The following is a 16,058-nucleotide window of genomic DNA, read 5'->3' on the forward strand; positions in this document are numbered from 1 at the left end:
CAAAAAGAGAGAAAGAAGGAAAAAGCAGACACCATTTTGGTCTTATTCTTTGTTGTCTAAAAGACATGTAGCGTGATGTTAAAATTACAATGGAAAACATATTTAATACTGATATTTAAATCTTTTTTTTTTTTTCAAAATAACTGTATTTGAAGAGCACTTAAGATATATATTTGATATAGATTAGTTAATTAAATATCTTTTGTTCTGGATATCAAAAATATGGGATATATATCATAATCAGATTTTGCCAATTATTATTTGATCCTGTACAATGATAGATAAAAGGTTCAATGATTTAAATGTAATCTTAACGATAACTTCTGAATTACAAATCCTTACGTTTTCCCCCGTTTATACACATAATAGTATGTAAATTAACTATGTAGAAATCGAAATTCAATGAACAACAAGTATGTGTATCTATGATTTCTTCAGAATGTACGTCAGAACTGATTATACTGTTAAAAATGATTTTTATAGGGAGGAAAGGAGAAGTAAAAATAGCTCTTCTATTAAATTTAATTAGTAGACGTCAAGAAGTGTTGTCTAACAGGAATGTTCTGGATTAGTCACGTGAAAGATGCTTTAACTTTGAACTATATCTGGATATCATTGATAATTATCTGAATAATAATCAACTTATCAGTAATTAAGTGTCTTGCAATTATAATTTCAAAGAGAAAGTTCTATATTTCTACGCAAACATGTTGTAATATGTGATACCAGCTGTCACGAATAAGTGCGTTGGATAACATAATTAATCAATATATATATATATCATTGTTTGATTATGCTTGAGAACGAACAGAAGGTAGGCATTTGATTGTTCGAAAAATTAAATTTATTTGGTAACGTGTGATAAGAAAAACACAGTAGTAGGGAACCAATGAAGAATTTCTTGGATTGGTAATCTAATGGCTATTCTGCGCCGCATTTTATGAAAATTGTTATTACGGAAACTGGAAAGTGTTAAGAAAATCGTTGGAGCCTCAAAGTTCAAAATTTTTAATGATTTTCTCCAAACCTGAAACCTAGCTAAATCGCTTCCTCGTACCAAAGAAAATAATTTTCACTGAATTACAAAGACAATTTTTAAAGCCATTTTCAAGACATGGCGAAATCGCTTTCTTGTATTTAGAAATAGGTTTTCGTCTAATTTTATACAAATCAATGGATCCAGTTAAATACAAAATATCGTGCCTCTATTTTCTTCTATAAACACCAATAGATGTGCTTCTTTTTCTTTTAGCGTGTCACAATTATGCACTGAGATTAAGAAACAACAATTTTGAGACAGATGATAATGGTGGAATGAAGGAAGAGGAGGAAAACGGGAGATCCTTGAGAAAACCCACACACATTGTGTCTGACATTTATGAAACTTGGCGCGGGCTGGAATCAAATCAGGAACCTCAAGCACCAGAGATGAGTTCTCTACTACTGAGCCAGCGTGGCTCCTTAGATTAGATTTTCCAAATTCAAGACTTTCTCGAAGGGTTTCTCATACCCAAAACAGGTTTTTCATCAAATTCGTGCAAATTGTTACTCTTTTAAAACTAAAGTTTCGCCTCTGAAATGTTTCCTTTGTCTCCCTTTCAATTTTCCCCATTTCCAACTCATTCAACAGTAAATTGTTCAACAACACAGCAAGTGATGAATCACAATAAAAAGATATTAGGTTATAGGAAAATCTTTCGGTGGTGGGTTTTATGATATCTTACGAAGGAGGAGAAAACAATCTGGAAGGATGTTTGGGACGGTCTTCCGCTAAGTCTCAACGTGATTGCTATAATGCTTGAACGATGTAATAATTTAAATTATTTGTTTGATAGGTCTAGGAGCGGGCATATCAAACTTGCGACCCTAGTGTTATTTTTGTGGCCCTCAGTTTATCTCAAGGAAATTTAAAAAAAAAAACAATTTATTTATTTACAGGGAGACTTCAGCAGCTTTGCTAGAAGACACTATACCATGCACCATATTCACCGGACCTCGTGCCAACATATTACCCCTGTTTCATTCCCTCGACAACCACCTTCATGGGGGATCCTACACAAATGAGGGAGACCTCCAGAACGCACTCACGGGCTTCTTTACATTCATGAAGGTCGAGTTTTATCACCAGGATATTTTGCAGCTGCAGGACCGTTGGCAAAGGTGTTGGTTGCTAATAACAATTACTTCTAATATAAAGATACGTACCGTCCACTGCATTGTTCTTCGTTTATCATTGCTCTAAACGTCAAAAACATTTTGGTTATCTTGTAAAATACGAAAACAGAAAAGAAAACATAATCTACCTGGGATAGAAGATATTCATGGATTGCAACATTAAAGAAGAAACTAGCAGAGATATTAAGTTAGGCTAGAGCACATTCCAGAAGAAACAGTTTCATACTGAAAAGTCAAGTGGCAATGTTTCTAAAGCGTTAAATTTTCAAGAAATATATTCTGCTTCTTTTGTTGTATAGTTCGGAGACGTGGACACTTGCCTTTACCGTTTGCAAACGATGACGAGATGTATGCTAGGAATCACTCGCAAAGTAAGGTTACATATTCTGAAATGACAGAATTTGGACACACTTCCATCTTGATAACTCGTTATATGAACATTAACTTCCGACACAAGAGTAATAAGTTTTACTTTCGAGCTTTTTTTATTTAAAAAAAAAATCATAAAAATATATTGGAATGTATGAAAAATAATTACACAAGAATACTTGCACATTATATTGAATGCTGACTTTGGTTATTCATATTTTCGTCAGATTTTGTTTTCACAATTCTTTTTTTGAATAAAAAAGGCAAACATATCTTTAAATGTGAAATACTGAAACTGAATTGACAATTGCGTTTAGAAAATATGAACAAATCACAGAGTTTTGGAAAATGTATGCGGATGGAAATGTTTACTCTCAAAATGCGGACATGCCCGCAAAAATAATGACATATGGTAACCTTACCGCAAAGACAAACGGAATCACTTGGATCAGAAAGATGACAAGAGTGACTGACGCATATTACTGTGAAAATCAAGGAATTGAAATGACGGTGGCAGAACACTGGCTACAAGAAATGATGGTCGAAGGACAAAAGCAAGCCTGACTGGTTACAGGGACCACGAAGAGATCTAGAAAACGTCTTCATAACAATGGTGTATGATGAAATCAAGAAATGTGTTGTGGCGTGGGAAAGAACTGCCTCAGACAGATAGTTGTGGAGAAGAGTGCAGAAGTGGAATGACAATGACAGAATATGAAAAGTGAATACCAAACAAACCAGTTTCACTCAGCTTGCGTTGACAATATCTGATTACAATAACTCGTTGCTCGGAGTCGAGATCAAGAAAGCATCCTTCCGTACATCCAACATCAAGCTTTGTAACAAATATAATCTTCAAATTCTATTTAGTTTTCTGTTTTCTTTTAATTACTAACGATGTGTGTATTATGTTATATAACAGTAAAATTTCTTACGAATAAGTATTACATGAATAATTGAAAACTTCCTCAATTGCACTAGTTGACTAATATCGTTTGTTTTCGCATTAAAAAAAAGACAAAAACAAAGAAAAGAAACAGAGAAAGTGATCTTGTGGATTTAATATATTAAATTACTACATATATAAAGCAGTACTAATTGGAAGAACCTTGGCGCTCTCAGATTAAATATAAGTCAGAGTTAACTATATATAGTGATATCAAGGAGATATCTAAACATCTTATCATAACTGCAGTTCGTAATCTGATTACGTAAAACTATTTGGATAAAAATGAAAAGCCAACACCGTGATCTCTTTTTCAAGTGTAAGGAAATACCAGTAAATGAACTTTAAAAATGTTTTCTGTATTTAATATTTTGTATTTTAATGTATAGATTAAATATGTTATTTTGCATGAATTTAGAACAGTTTTATTTAATGTGTGAAGTGATATACTGTACATTTGCATCTAATGCGTGTACACAAACTTCAGCGTATCTTGAAAACATAAAGCTCGCCAAATGTCTTCCTTTCGCAAGGATATACGAAACAGAGGAAATGTGTTAGAAACAGAGGAAGAAAGACATTCAAGATCGTAGAACGTCTTGTGGAATCGTGAGTATTTCTTGACGAACAACTAACTGCTTGTCTTGTGTAAAAGAAAAAGATTCTCCATCTAGTATTCCCACAAGGCGTACATTTATCGTTCCAAAGTTTCAGGCACTAAAATTGGTGTCGCAATTTCACACCAGCAGGACTGTGTAACTTAACACATCACGCACAAGTCTGCCTCTACCTCAAGAACTGTGTCCCAATCATCTGGTCTCCCGTTTATGTGATTTGACAGCCATTCTCCTCCGAATTCCAAGTTTGTGACCTTTTTGGATACTGGGACTGTATGAGGCGGGATCTAATACTTCAAATAGAATTTGAGTCATTACTCGGGGTTTATCCGATCCAAATACACTCACCGGCGTTGGAAACCACATACACGGAAAGAACGCCACTTGGCCACGAAGGTATACACTACGGATTTAACAGCTCCGGAACTTCTTCTGAAGATACATTAAAGAGGAAGCATGTGTCCTTCCTTTGCACACCGTAGTGAAGTTGGAAGACATTACTCTATCGTAAAATATGCATATGCGCCACCGACACTATCCCTTGCTGTCACCAATAGTACTCCGCAAGGGTTACGACATTTAGCGAACTTGATTTAGCGCGATGAAGTCTGTACGTTACTGTACCGGTATTGTGCATTAAATTTGAATGTACAGATATTCGTATAACCTTCCCTTTCACGATCCAATACGTTGTAGCAAGTTTTAATCGTCTTTTGTGCCCTGATAACTATAGAGAGAGCGTACAGCACCCCGTATAATGTTGAAATCAGTTTTGGTCGGGGCAGAGACTATCAGTATATGTCTGTGTGAACATTGGTAGCTCAGTGGTAGAGAGTTCACCTCTGGTGCAAAGTTAAGTTTGTGATCAACAAATACCATGTGCGTGGGTTTTCTTGAAGTTCTCACGCTTCCTTTCACTTCCTTCATTCTACCATTATCATTCATCTCATTATTATTGTTTCCCTTAGCTTCAGTGCACAATCGCGGGACGTTTAAATAAAAATAAACTATCTGTTGGTGTTTGTAGAAGAAAACTGAAGCATGATATTTTATATTTAAACGGACCCAATGAATAAAATTAGACGAAAATCTATCTCTAGGTGTATATATATATATATATATATATATATATATATATATATATATATATATAAACGATTTCACCACGTCTTGACTTGGGATAAACTCACGTTGTGCAGCTTAAAGAAAGTTTCATGGGTGTATAGTTCTACCATGAAAATGGCTCTGACAATTTTCTTTGAAATTTGGTGAAAATATTTTCTTTGGTATGAAGAAGCGATTTAGCTATGTTTCGGGTTTGCAGAAAGTCATTTAAAAACTTGAACTTTGCTCCAACGCTTTTCATGACATTTTGGTCTCGGTAATAACGATTTTCATGGAATGCGGTGCAGAATAGCCGTGCTCTATACTGTTTTTCTCCTCACAGGTTAGCAAATAAATCTGATTCTTCGAAAAAAAAAAAAAAAAATGCGTATCTTCTTCTCGTTCTCAAGCATAATCAAACGATAACTTATTAATCAATTGCATTATCCAATGCACTTGTTCATGACAGCTGGTATCACATATTATATCATGTTTGTGTAAAATATAGAACTTTCTCTTAAAAATTATTATCAGATAACACTTAATTACTGACAAGGTGATTATTATTCAGATAATTATCAATGATATGCAGACATAGTTCTAAGTTACATCATCATTCACGTGATTAATCCAGAACATTCCTGTTAGACAACACTTCTTGACATCTACTAATTAAATTTCATAGAAGAAGCAACTTTTACCTCTCCCTTCTTTCCCCCCAAAAATCATTTTTAACAGATTAATCAGTCCTGACGTACATTCCCAAGAAATTATAGATACATATACTTGTTGTTCGTTGAATTTCGATTTCTTCATACTTAATTTTCATACTATAATGTTGATAAACGGAGGAAAACGTACGGATTTGTAATTCAGAAATTATCGTCAAGATTACATTTGATTACCTTTTATCTATCATTGTACAGGATCAAATAATAACTTGGAAAATCTAATTATGATATACCCCATATCTATGATATGCAGAACAAAAGATATTTGATTAAGTAATCTACATTAAACATATATGTTAAGTGCTCTTCAAATACAATTATTTTGAAAACAAGATTCAAAATCAATACGAAATATGTTTTCTATTGTAATTTTAATATCACGCTACACGTGTTTTAGACAATAAAGAATAAGACCCAAATGGTGGCTGCTTTTTTTCTTCTTTCTCTCTTTTTGTCTATTTACCAGTGACCACAGAATTCAGAGAGGTTCGCATGATAACCGACACTGATCAACAGCGTGAAGAGGTGAATGAACTCTTACTTAAGAGAGACAGTTTCTTGCAGTACCTTAACTGATTAATTGCTTTTATTATCTCTTTCGAACGATTACTGGGTGAAGGAAATCTTGTACTGGCGAATAATAATAATAATTCGGCACTTCTACAGATTTACACACTACATGATCTCTAACTATATACTAACTGCACGAAACAACTAAAGTTTATTTATGCAAAGACATAATTAGCTAGCCAGGGCGTTTTGTTCGTTACCACTTCTAACCTCAGGATTTTTCTTTGTCACTTACCCTAAGATGCATTTTAACCATGAAATGAAATGAAATTCTTTACGCTACTATTACTTTACGCTAAAGGTGACGGATGATAAATGATTATGAAATAATGGGTGGAATGATAATATGGGAGGATATGCAAAACCCCAAAAACCCACAGATATGGTAGTATTGTCCACAAACTCACCAAGGAGTCAGATCGAACCAAGATCCCTAGCACCAGAGGTAAGTATTCTATCACTGGGCCACCGTGCTCCACTAATATACATTTTAATACATGTTGTGTACCTCCATTTTCTTTTTAACCTATTTCTTTAACAGTAAACAAAACAAAACAAAAGTATTGCCCAAATAGTTTTCACAATCCCTTTATTCGAGAAAGTTACTTTATAATGCCTGTCCATTTCAATTTGCCGAGGTCTACTGGAAATTATCTTTTAATGGATATGAATCAGTCTTTTTAACAGTCAGACAGCCTTCCCTTCCCTCCCACTTTCCAGTTAAGGTACCTTTCTTATGAACGAAAATGGAAAACTGTTGTTTTCACGAAGCAACTTTTCTTCTTCTTCTTAATCTGATATACAGAGAGATTTGATTTAACTGAATCTCACTCCATCCCAGCTGAGCTTAAACAGATGGAACAGTAAACCTGTTTATTCTTTACTTTAACAAATCTATATTTCTAAAATTGTTATAAATGCGTTTAATGGTATGATATAAATCATAGACCACAGAGTATCTGCCTAAAAAGAGGAACATTGAGAATCAACTCTCCAGCCGTACAGCAATCATTTTTAACTACTCTAACATGTCTTTTATGTTACTCTACCACTGTCATACTTATTTAGCAAAAAGCACAAGGTTTACACCAATGAAGTACAACATTCGTATTCTGGCGTCATTAAGGTCATATTACTGCCAACGTTTCTTCCAGACATACGTATACTTCCTGAAAAGTTACGAACCGATGCTCATCAACCGGAGCTAACATAAATTAAATTGCGATTACATTTTATTCTTGTGCAGAGTACGTCCTTTACCAAATGGTTTCCCAGTGAAAGCTAGTAAATGAGTTATGTGAGTGAAACCTAGTAAATGAGTTGTATGTTCGGAGCTGAATGTGGCCTGTAGTGTAATTTTTCGACTTTGGACAAGATTCCAGGTTGTGGAAACATTCGAAAACAACATTAGCTTGCCCACGTGCCATAACCCATCACGAGGACTGCCATCTGGCATTAAATGCCCAACGACGTGTAACAAGCATAGCACTTGAATTATAACAAGCATAGCACTTGAATTAGCTGGAGACCCTACAAGATCCATGTTTCCCGACAAACTGTATCGACGGCTACACACCCCAACATGTGTGGACTCAAAAACACTGGGATCAAGTACTCTTCATTGGTAAGTTCTGGTTCACTCTGGAGAATCATTCTTGACGTATGTACATCTGGCAGAAACCGGAACACGTTATGACCTTGTCAATTTTTAAGGGCGAATTCGTTATGGTGGTGCCGGAGTTATGGTCTGGAGTCGCACCATGCTAGAGGCGCGGATACCTTCGCATATATTCCCGCAGGGTACTGTGATGAGTGCGGCCTATCGGGAAGTTACCCTGCAATAATATGTGCGACTCTTCCGTGCTGCATATGGCTCTAGGTTTCCTCGAATGGATGACAATGCTCGTCCACACAGGTTCAAGTAATGGAGCAATACTTGAAAACTGGGATATCACGTTTTTGGAATTGCCACACGCTCCCAGCATCTTAATCCGACTGAATATGTCTGGGATGCCCTTGGACGTCGAATTACAACGTGAATCCATCATTCTGGACTCTGGATGCTTGTGCAAGAGTGAGACTCATTACCCACGAGGTGCTGGACGATTTTATCCAAGGTATATAAAAACACTATATAACCTGTATAGCCATTTGGAATAATCACATCATACTGAACGTTACTGGCAATGTTAAATGGAACCGATAATGCCATCTACAGGATTAATCCACAAGAGAAAGGTACCTTATAATCGTCATTTGCTGTTTTTCTGTGTCAACTGATCATCAGTGTGGTCCTTGGATATCTCTCACATATGTTCGATTCTGCGAATTGGCATTGGTCTCCCTTCTTTATTCGTGTGCCTCTTTTCCATGGTGCCCCTTAGCTTATAAACACCGAGTGTATTTTCTCATGTTATTTACAAAGTTACTTGGGCCTGTGCTTCGGTCTCTTAACTGGAAGAATAAACGGATAAATGTTAATAAGGAACATCTGACTCATCTTCGTTTCGCTGAAAACATCGTTCTCGCAAATCTTTGCGAGATATAATTTTTTTTTTTTTTTTTTTTTTTTTTTTTTTTTTTTTTTTTTTTTTTTTTTTTAATGATGAAGTCCAGTTTAAAATTAACATGGAAAAGATGAAAGTGACGTTCAACAACTTGCAAGAAACAAGAAAGTCAAAGATTGAAATAAAGGTAACAAAAAAATTCTTGCTTGTTTTGACGTCACATCAACCATGCGCTCACAGAGAGGAAAGGAAATGACGCATGTGTCTACCAAGCAATCGGTAGTTAATTTGAACATCGACCTTCAGTAACACACACTTTGCGCACATATAGCAGTCATAGTTCGTCCAGTGTAGTAGAACAATGGGGGTAACGAAACAGCGTATTCGCGCGAAATTAAAGTGGCCTATCAAATGCCGCATGAAATCGCCGCATATGCCAGGCATTAGTGAAGAATGCTGTGAACGAACGCGAAATTCCATTCGGAAGATGTGAACCTTTTGGATGAGCATTCACAGTGAACCTCGCATGTTGGATGACGAGGTCCTGAAAGCTGCCATCGAGGAGAACAATGGTCTAACGTTGATGAACTTGCAAAAAGGTTCCATGTTTCTCCTGAAAAAAAGTCACACTGTACCTGAATGGGATAGGGAAATCATACAAGTTAAGCAAAGGGTACCCACACATTGTTGACAGCCAACAAGGAACAATGAGTGAGAGCCTGTTTGTCCTTGCTCACTCGGCACCTGAATATACCCATCATTGATCGCTTGCTCACTGGTGACGCAGTTGCAAAGGATTCACTGTGTATTGGGACAAAAGGAGCCGACATTGATGAATCCCAAGTGTGTGCTGTTCCAGTACGACAATGCCAAGCCGTGAAGCAAGAGAGGATCCGGGAGACCCTTCAGCAATTTGGCTGGAAGACATTATACCATGCACCATATTCACTGGACCCCGCGCCAACAGATTACCCCTGTTTCATTCCCTCGACAACCACTTCCACGGGAAATCCTTCGCAAATGAGGGAAACCTGCAGAACGCACTCATGGAATAGTTTGTACTCAAGACCGCCGAGTGCAGCTGCAGGAAGTTGGAAAAAGATGTCGGATGCTGATGGGTATTACCTCGAAACTTAAAGGTGCATACTGTCCAACTGTATTACTCTTTGTTTATTACTGCTCTAGAACGACCAGAACTTTTTTGGTTAGCTTGTATCGACGAAATACGAAAACAGAACAGAAAACCTGCGTCTACCAGGGACATATGATATTCATGAATGCCAACATTAAAGAAACTAGCAGAAGCTAGGGTAGGCTAGAGCCCATTTGGAAAGAACAGCTTCATACTGAAAAGTCAAGTGCCAACATTTCTAAAGCGTAAAATTTTCAATGAATGCATTCTCCTTCTTTTGTTGTATGGTTCGGAAACGTGGACACAGACATTTACCGTCTGCAAAGGGTGGAGAGATGTACGCCAGGAATCACCTGCAAAATAAGGTTACATATTCTAAAATGCCAAAATTCGGACACACGTCCATCTCGATAACTCGTTATATAAACATTAACTTTCAACACAAGAATAATGTTTTACTTTCGAATTTGCTTTTAAAACATTATAAAAAAATATATTGAAATGTATGAAAATTGCATAACATTATGTTGAATTTGCTTATTCATGTTTTATCAGATCTTTTTTTTTTTTTTTTTTTTTTTTACGAACTTCTTTTCTGAATTAAAAAAAAAGCAGTACTCCTTGCGTATCTCCTTTACGAACTCCTTGCATATCTTTGTATATGAAATTCTGAAATTGGACTGACAATTGAGCTTAGAAAAGAGTTTGTAAAATGTATGTGGACGGAAATTTCTATTATCTTACCGCAAAGACAAACGGAATCACCTGGATCAGAAAGATAACAAGAACTGCGAAAATCTGGATAAGAAAGATATTACTGCGAAAATCAAGGCACTGCAGTGGCAGTGGGCAGAACACATTTCTAGCATAAATGATCGCTTAATGAAGAATAGGGTTACAGGGACCAAAGGAGGACCTAGAAAACATCTTCATAACAATATGGTTGATGAAATCAGGAAGAATATGACAGAAAAGAACTGTCCAAGACAGATAGTTGTGAAGAAGAGTGCGGAAGTTTACTGACAATGACTATGAACTCACAGTTACAGTTACTCGCAGTTACTAATTTTGGAAATGGATCCCTGCACTAAAAAAGAAGAAAGAAAGAAAAAAAAACTAGAAAAGCTCTTTGTTTTCCATTATCGTTTTGGTAATATATCCTTTTTCATATGGTATTTCCCATTTAAAATTTTCGGATGACGCCAAAAGATCTCATGATTAAAGGTAACGTAGGACAAGCAGAACGCCTTAATTTCATTCGATGTATCTCTGACATATTCCCATCTAATTTTAGGGATATCCTCAGGATCCCATGACAGGGGGCAAGCGCTTAACTCCCTGCGTTTGTGACATTTCCAATCTCACCTTTTGTTTACCTCCAACCGTTTGTGATTCATAAGAACCAAATGTTTTATCGTAAATACCCAGGATATGCTTATATATAATTATCTTTAAGAATCAAATTATATTTATTCACAAATATTTTTAGTCACTCTCTTTTGCTGCGCTTTGCGTGGTGCTTACTTCAGATTATAGCTGTGTAGCACAATGTCCATCGTAAACTGGACCTGGCTAAACTTGTAAAGAGGAACTACGAATTATATTTCTTGAGATCTTTTCCGAAGCCTCCCTACCGCGGCGGACGTCTTCTTTAGTCATTTTCCCAGTAAATGTAAACTGCAGAAGTCTATTGTCGACGAAAAGAAGCATAAACGGAAGATAAGTCTAGAAAATGAAAAGTGAAAGAAGGTGAAAATTGAAGGTATCAGAATGTTTACGGTGAGTGAAACAGGAATACAAACAAACTAGTTTCACTTAGCTTCCGTTAGGAGCAAACCAAATGAAATCGACCAATTTCCAGGTCAATGGTTGCTGAAAAAAATTATTTTATTTATTTTTTTAATTTTTTTACCTAAAATTGTACCACATTCAGGGAGTTCAAAACGAGTATTCATTTATTTCTTAATCACGCAGATTTGTTTGTAGCGGCCATTTTGTATAGGCGCATGTTCGCATTTTGCACTTTTCAGAGGATTTCGTTAACGCCGTAACCTTTTAGGTTTTAAAGAAAATGAGTTCAAACCAAAACCACATGAAATATAATGAAGTGCGCAATATTCTATGTTCTGTACATATTGATACGTACTTTAGAAAGTCGAAAAAAAAAAAAAAAAAAGATCTGAACATTGAGGTTGGAAATTTAGAAATCACCATTTTGGAATGCATAGTTTGAAACAAAATAAATAAGACTCACCTTTAATTTTTGTTCAGAAGAAGTGCAGTCAAACAGCTAGATAGTAAACAGCGTCCCAAACAAGTTTCAGATCTGAGAACCATATACTTGATTTTTTGGAAATTTTCAAACATTGCGAATTTTCGAAAATCGAGTTTTCTCACCATCAAATATCTCAGGAAGGACAGAAGTGAAAAATCCCAAATTTGCATAAAATAGACGACAGTTGAGCAGTAACAAATGGCTAAAATTGTATCACTAAGGCTTGAGTAGTTTCTGAGTTATAAGTTGTTGCAATGATGTGAAATTCGCGATTTTAAACAGCTGAACAGATGTACAGGTTTTATGTTGATAGTATCTCAGCCATAGAATTTATCTATGTTTCACCAGAAGAAGTGCAGTCAAACAGCAAGAAATTCGAGACTTGCTACTTGTAAAAAGAATCATCAATATAAGATCATATCATAGATTTGTACCTCTAACGCAAACACAAATCAGATGTTATGAATACTGATTGCAGTACTTCAGTATTTCCAGAACATATCATGTTGTCATTTGCACCTAATGATACCATAGCCTGTATTTACGATGATAATTGGGGGATTGAGAGAATTGAAGACATCAGTCAGGAAAATAACGATTTTTTTGTTCACTTTTTTCATCCCCATGGCTCAAGAACCTCTTTTAAACTATCTATGAATGACGAAGTATGAGTGCCACTCACTAAGGTTCTCCGCAAACTCATACCTACAGATACAATTATATGGGCGCATGAGAAGATGATTCAAATTAACAAACAATTGGCTATTTACGTTCACTTGCGTCCTTCCTGAGATATTTAATAGTGAAAATACATGATTTTCGAAAATTTGCAATGTTTAAAAATTTTCAAAAAATCAAGTATATGGTTTTCAGATCTGAAACTTGTTTGGGAAATTGTTTACTATTTAGTCTCTATGTAAACAAAAAAATAAAGGTAAGTCTTATTCATTTTGTTTCAAACTGTACATTCCAAAATAGTCATTTCTAGGTTTCCAACCTCAATGTTCAGAGCTTTTCTTTTCGATCTTCAAAAGTACGTATCAATGTGCACAGAACTCAGAATGTTATCCATTCCATTATCTTTCATATGATTTTGGTTTAAACTCATTATCTTTAAAACCTAAAAAGTTACAGCGGTTAACGGAATCATCTGGAAAGTTCAAAATACGCTCAGGCGCTTATGCTAAATGGCCACTATGACAAAACATGCGTGGCTAAAAAATAAATAAATACCGTTTTCAACTCCCTGAATGTGATAAAACATAGGTAAAAAATTAACAAAAAACAAAATTTTGTCAGCAACCATCACTGGTCGATTTCATTTGGATTACCCCGTTCATGATATCTGATTAAAAGAACTTGTTGCTTCGAATCGAGATCTTGGAAGCATCACACCCATACAGCTAACATCAAACTTTGAAACAAATTTACTGAAATGAAATCTTTTAAGTTTTACATCCCACGGTTATGCCGGCTAGTCTAAAGGAGACGGCGTTGATGAGAAATGAGTGAAATGGTGGAATGAAGAAAGGAGGAAAAAACGGGAGAACGACACGGTGCTGTTCCACCGAAAAATTCACTTGGGGCGAATTTGGTCAAATTAATAGTTTTACCGTATTGAAGAACCCCATGCATCAGAGGTGAACGCTCTATCACTCAAGTTATCCCGGCACTGGAACAAATTTAGTCTTCAAATCTTATTTAGTTTAGCTTTCTATTAATTATTAATCATGTGTGTATTATTTTATATAATAGTAAAATTTCTTATGAACTATTCAATTTACAGACCATGAACTATTCCATTTACAGATCATGAACTATTCCATTTCTTATGAAGTATACCACAGGATTCTGAAACATGTATTTTTGAATAGCGCACATATTAGTTCCTAAGCGAAGTCTTGACCCGATTGCAGTAGGTCCCATAGTTTTGGAGCTATGGACGTTTAAATTTCATTTTCTCATGTTTTCGGCAGCCTGTAACTCCGAAAGGAAGCATTTGTGCACCCAGATTGGTCTATACTTTTTGTCTTATCTTGATGTCAGGAATCACCTCCCAAACGTTGTCGGTGTTGTTTTGAAACACTCTATATATATTATTAGTATGGTATATATACTCGTATATATATACCATACTAATTGGAAGAACCTTGGCGCTCTCTGATTAAATATAAGTCAGCGTTAACTATATATAGTAATATCCACGAGTTATCTTAAACATCTTATCACAATTTTAATCTGTAATCTGATTATGTAAAACCACTTGGATAAAAATGAAAAGCCAACACAATGATCTCTTTTTTCAAGTTCCCTCTCAAGTGTAAGGAAATACCAATGAATGCACTTCAAAAATGTTTTCTTTATTTAATATTTTGTATTTCAATGTATAAATTAAATATATTGTTTTGCCTGAATGATAGAACAACTTCATTTAAAGTGTGTGTTGTGAATTCATAACGTTATCATTATTATTAAGGAAGGAAAAACTTCCTCTTCTTTTATGTACCCTAAATATTTTTGTTTCGTGTTTATATGATGATAGTTTTTGGTAATGAATCATTTTCAATACTGCTGTTATAATACATGTATATAAGCACAAATCAAGAATATCTTGAAATAATTTACTTTCACATGAAAAAAGAAATTCTGGTTTTATGCCTACCGTTAATGCGTTTGATGAAGGCAATGATACACTGTAGGAACTGGAACACTATCATTTATTAAAAATGATTTGCTTTGTCAGATAGTATTTTTAATTACAGCAAAGCAGTTCAACAGCTAGAACGAACAGCTCTCAAATAATAATAATAATAATAATAGGATCATTTTATTCTATGTATGAAACAAAATTATTATTATCACATAGTTTAAAAAGCATAATTCTTGGTTTTTAGGTTATCTTGAAAACTACTTACCGATTTTTATAAAAAGTGATCATACGCTTTTCGTAGAGAGAAAATTATTTGGTTAGTCTCAAGAACAAGAAATATCATTCAAACAAGGATTTGGGAAATCTCATTTGAAAAAGATTATGATTTTCCTGAAATGGGGTGAACGTACAATTTTCGAAATGTGAGAAAATTATTGCCAACTCTGAACTTAAAAAAATTCATTAAGCAGTATTGGCCTTATCTTAAGTAACAGGAAAGTTCAGAAGTTCGATGTAACATATCGTATGGTGTTTTCTGTTAATAGAACAATACGGTAAAGCTACTTTTCTCAGAATAAAAAATATTACAATAAAACTACCACATCATTATTTCTATTAAATCATATATTGTAGTATATCTTAATGTAGTGAATAAAACATCTCTTTTAATCTAAATGTAAACGCGACTAATAATAATAAATAAATAATGAAGCACTACATACAGTACACAGTATCAAATCTCCGAATTTTAGGAGATTATTAAAAAATAGTGAGACCTTTAACGAGGCATTAAATGAAATATTGCACATACACATGTAATATGTGTACTGTATACAAATTTAAGCATATCTTAAAAGCATAAAGTCTGTTAAATGTCTTCCTCCAGCAACAATGTAGTGTTGGAAACAGAGAAGGAAGATATCCACGAGGCGCAAAATGTGTCCCGTGCGATTGTTAAAATTTCACGACGGACAGTTCGCTG

The 16,058-nt window shown here is 35.0% G+C and overlaps 2 protein-coding genes across 2 annotated transcripts in view; one reads left to right on the top strand and one right to left on the bottom strand.

Annotated features, from left to right (window-relative positions):
- The window catches only part of Pi3K59F (phosphatidylinositol 3-kinase 59F), a 109,392-nt gene that overhangs the window by 69,907 nt on the left and 23,427 nt on the right, over positions 1-16,058 (bottom strand). The gene's annotated exons all lie outside the window — the stretch shown is intronic.
- The window catches only part of LOC145666287 (platelet-activating factor acetylhydrolase IB subunit beta-like), a 19,869-nt gene continuing 10,669 nt past the window's right edge, over positions 6,859-16,058 (top strand). Inside the window, 1 exon segment of the mRNA XM_081733351.1 lies at positions 6,859-6,957. Coding sequence (XP_081589477.1) covers positions 6,859-6,957 — 99 coding nt within the window.

Source organism: Thermobia domestica, chromosome 12 (assembly GCF_964235325.1).
Source record: "Thermobia domestica chromosome 12, izTheDome1.hap1.1, whole genome shotgun sequence".
NCBI lineage: Eukaryota > Metazoa > Arthropoda > Insecta > Zygentoma > Lepismatidae > Thermobia > Thermobia domestica.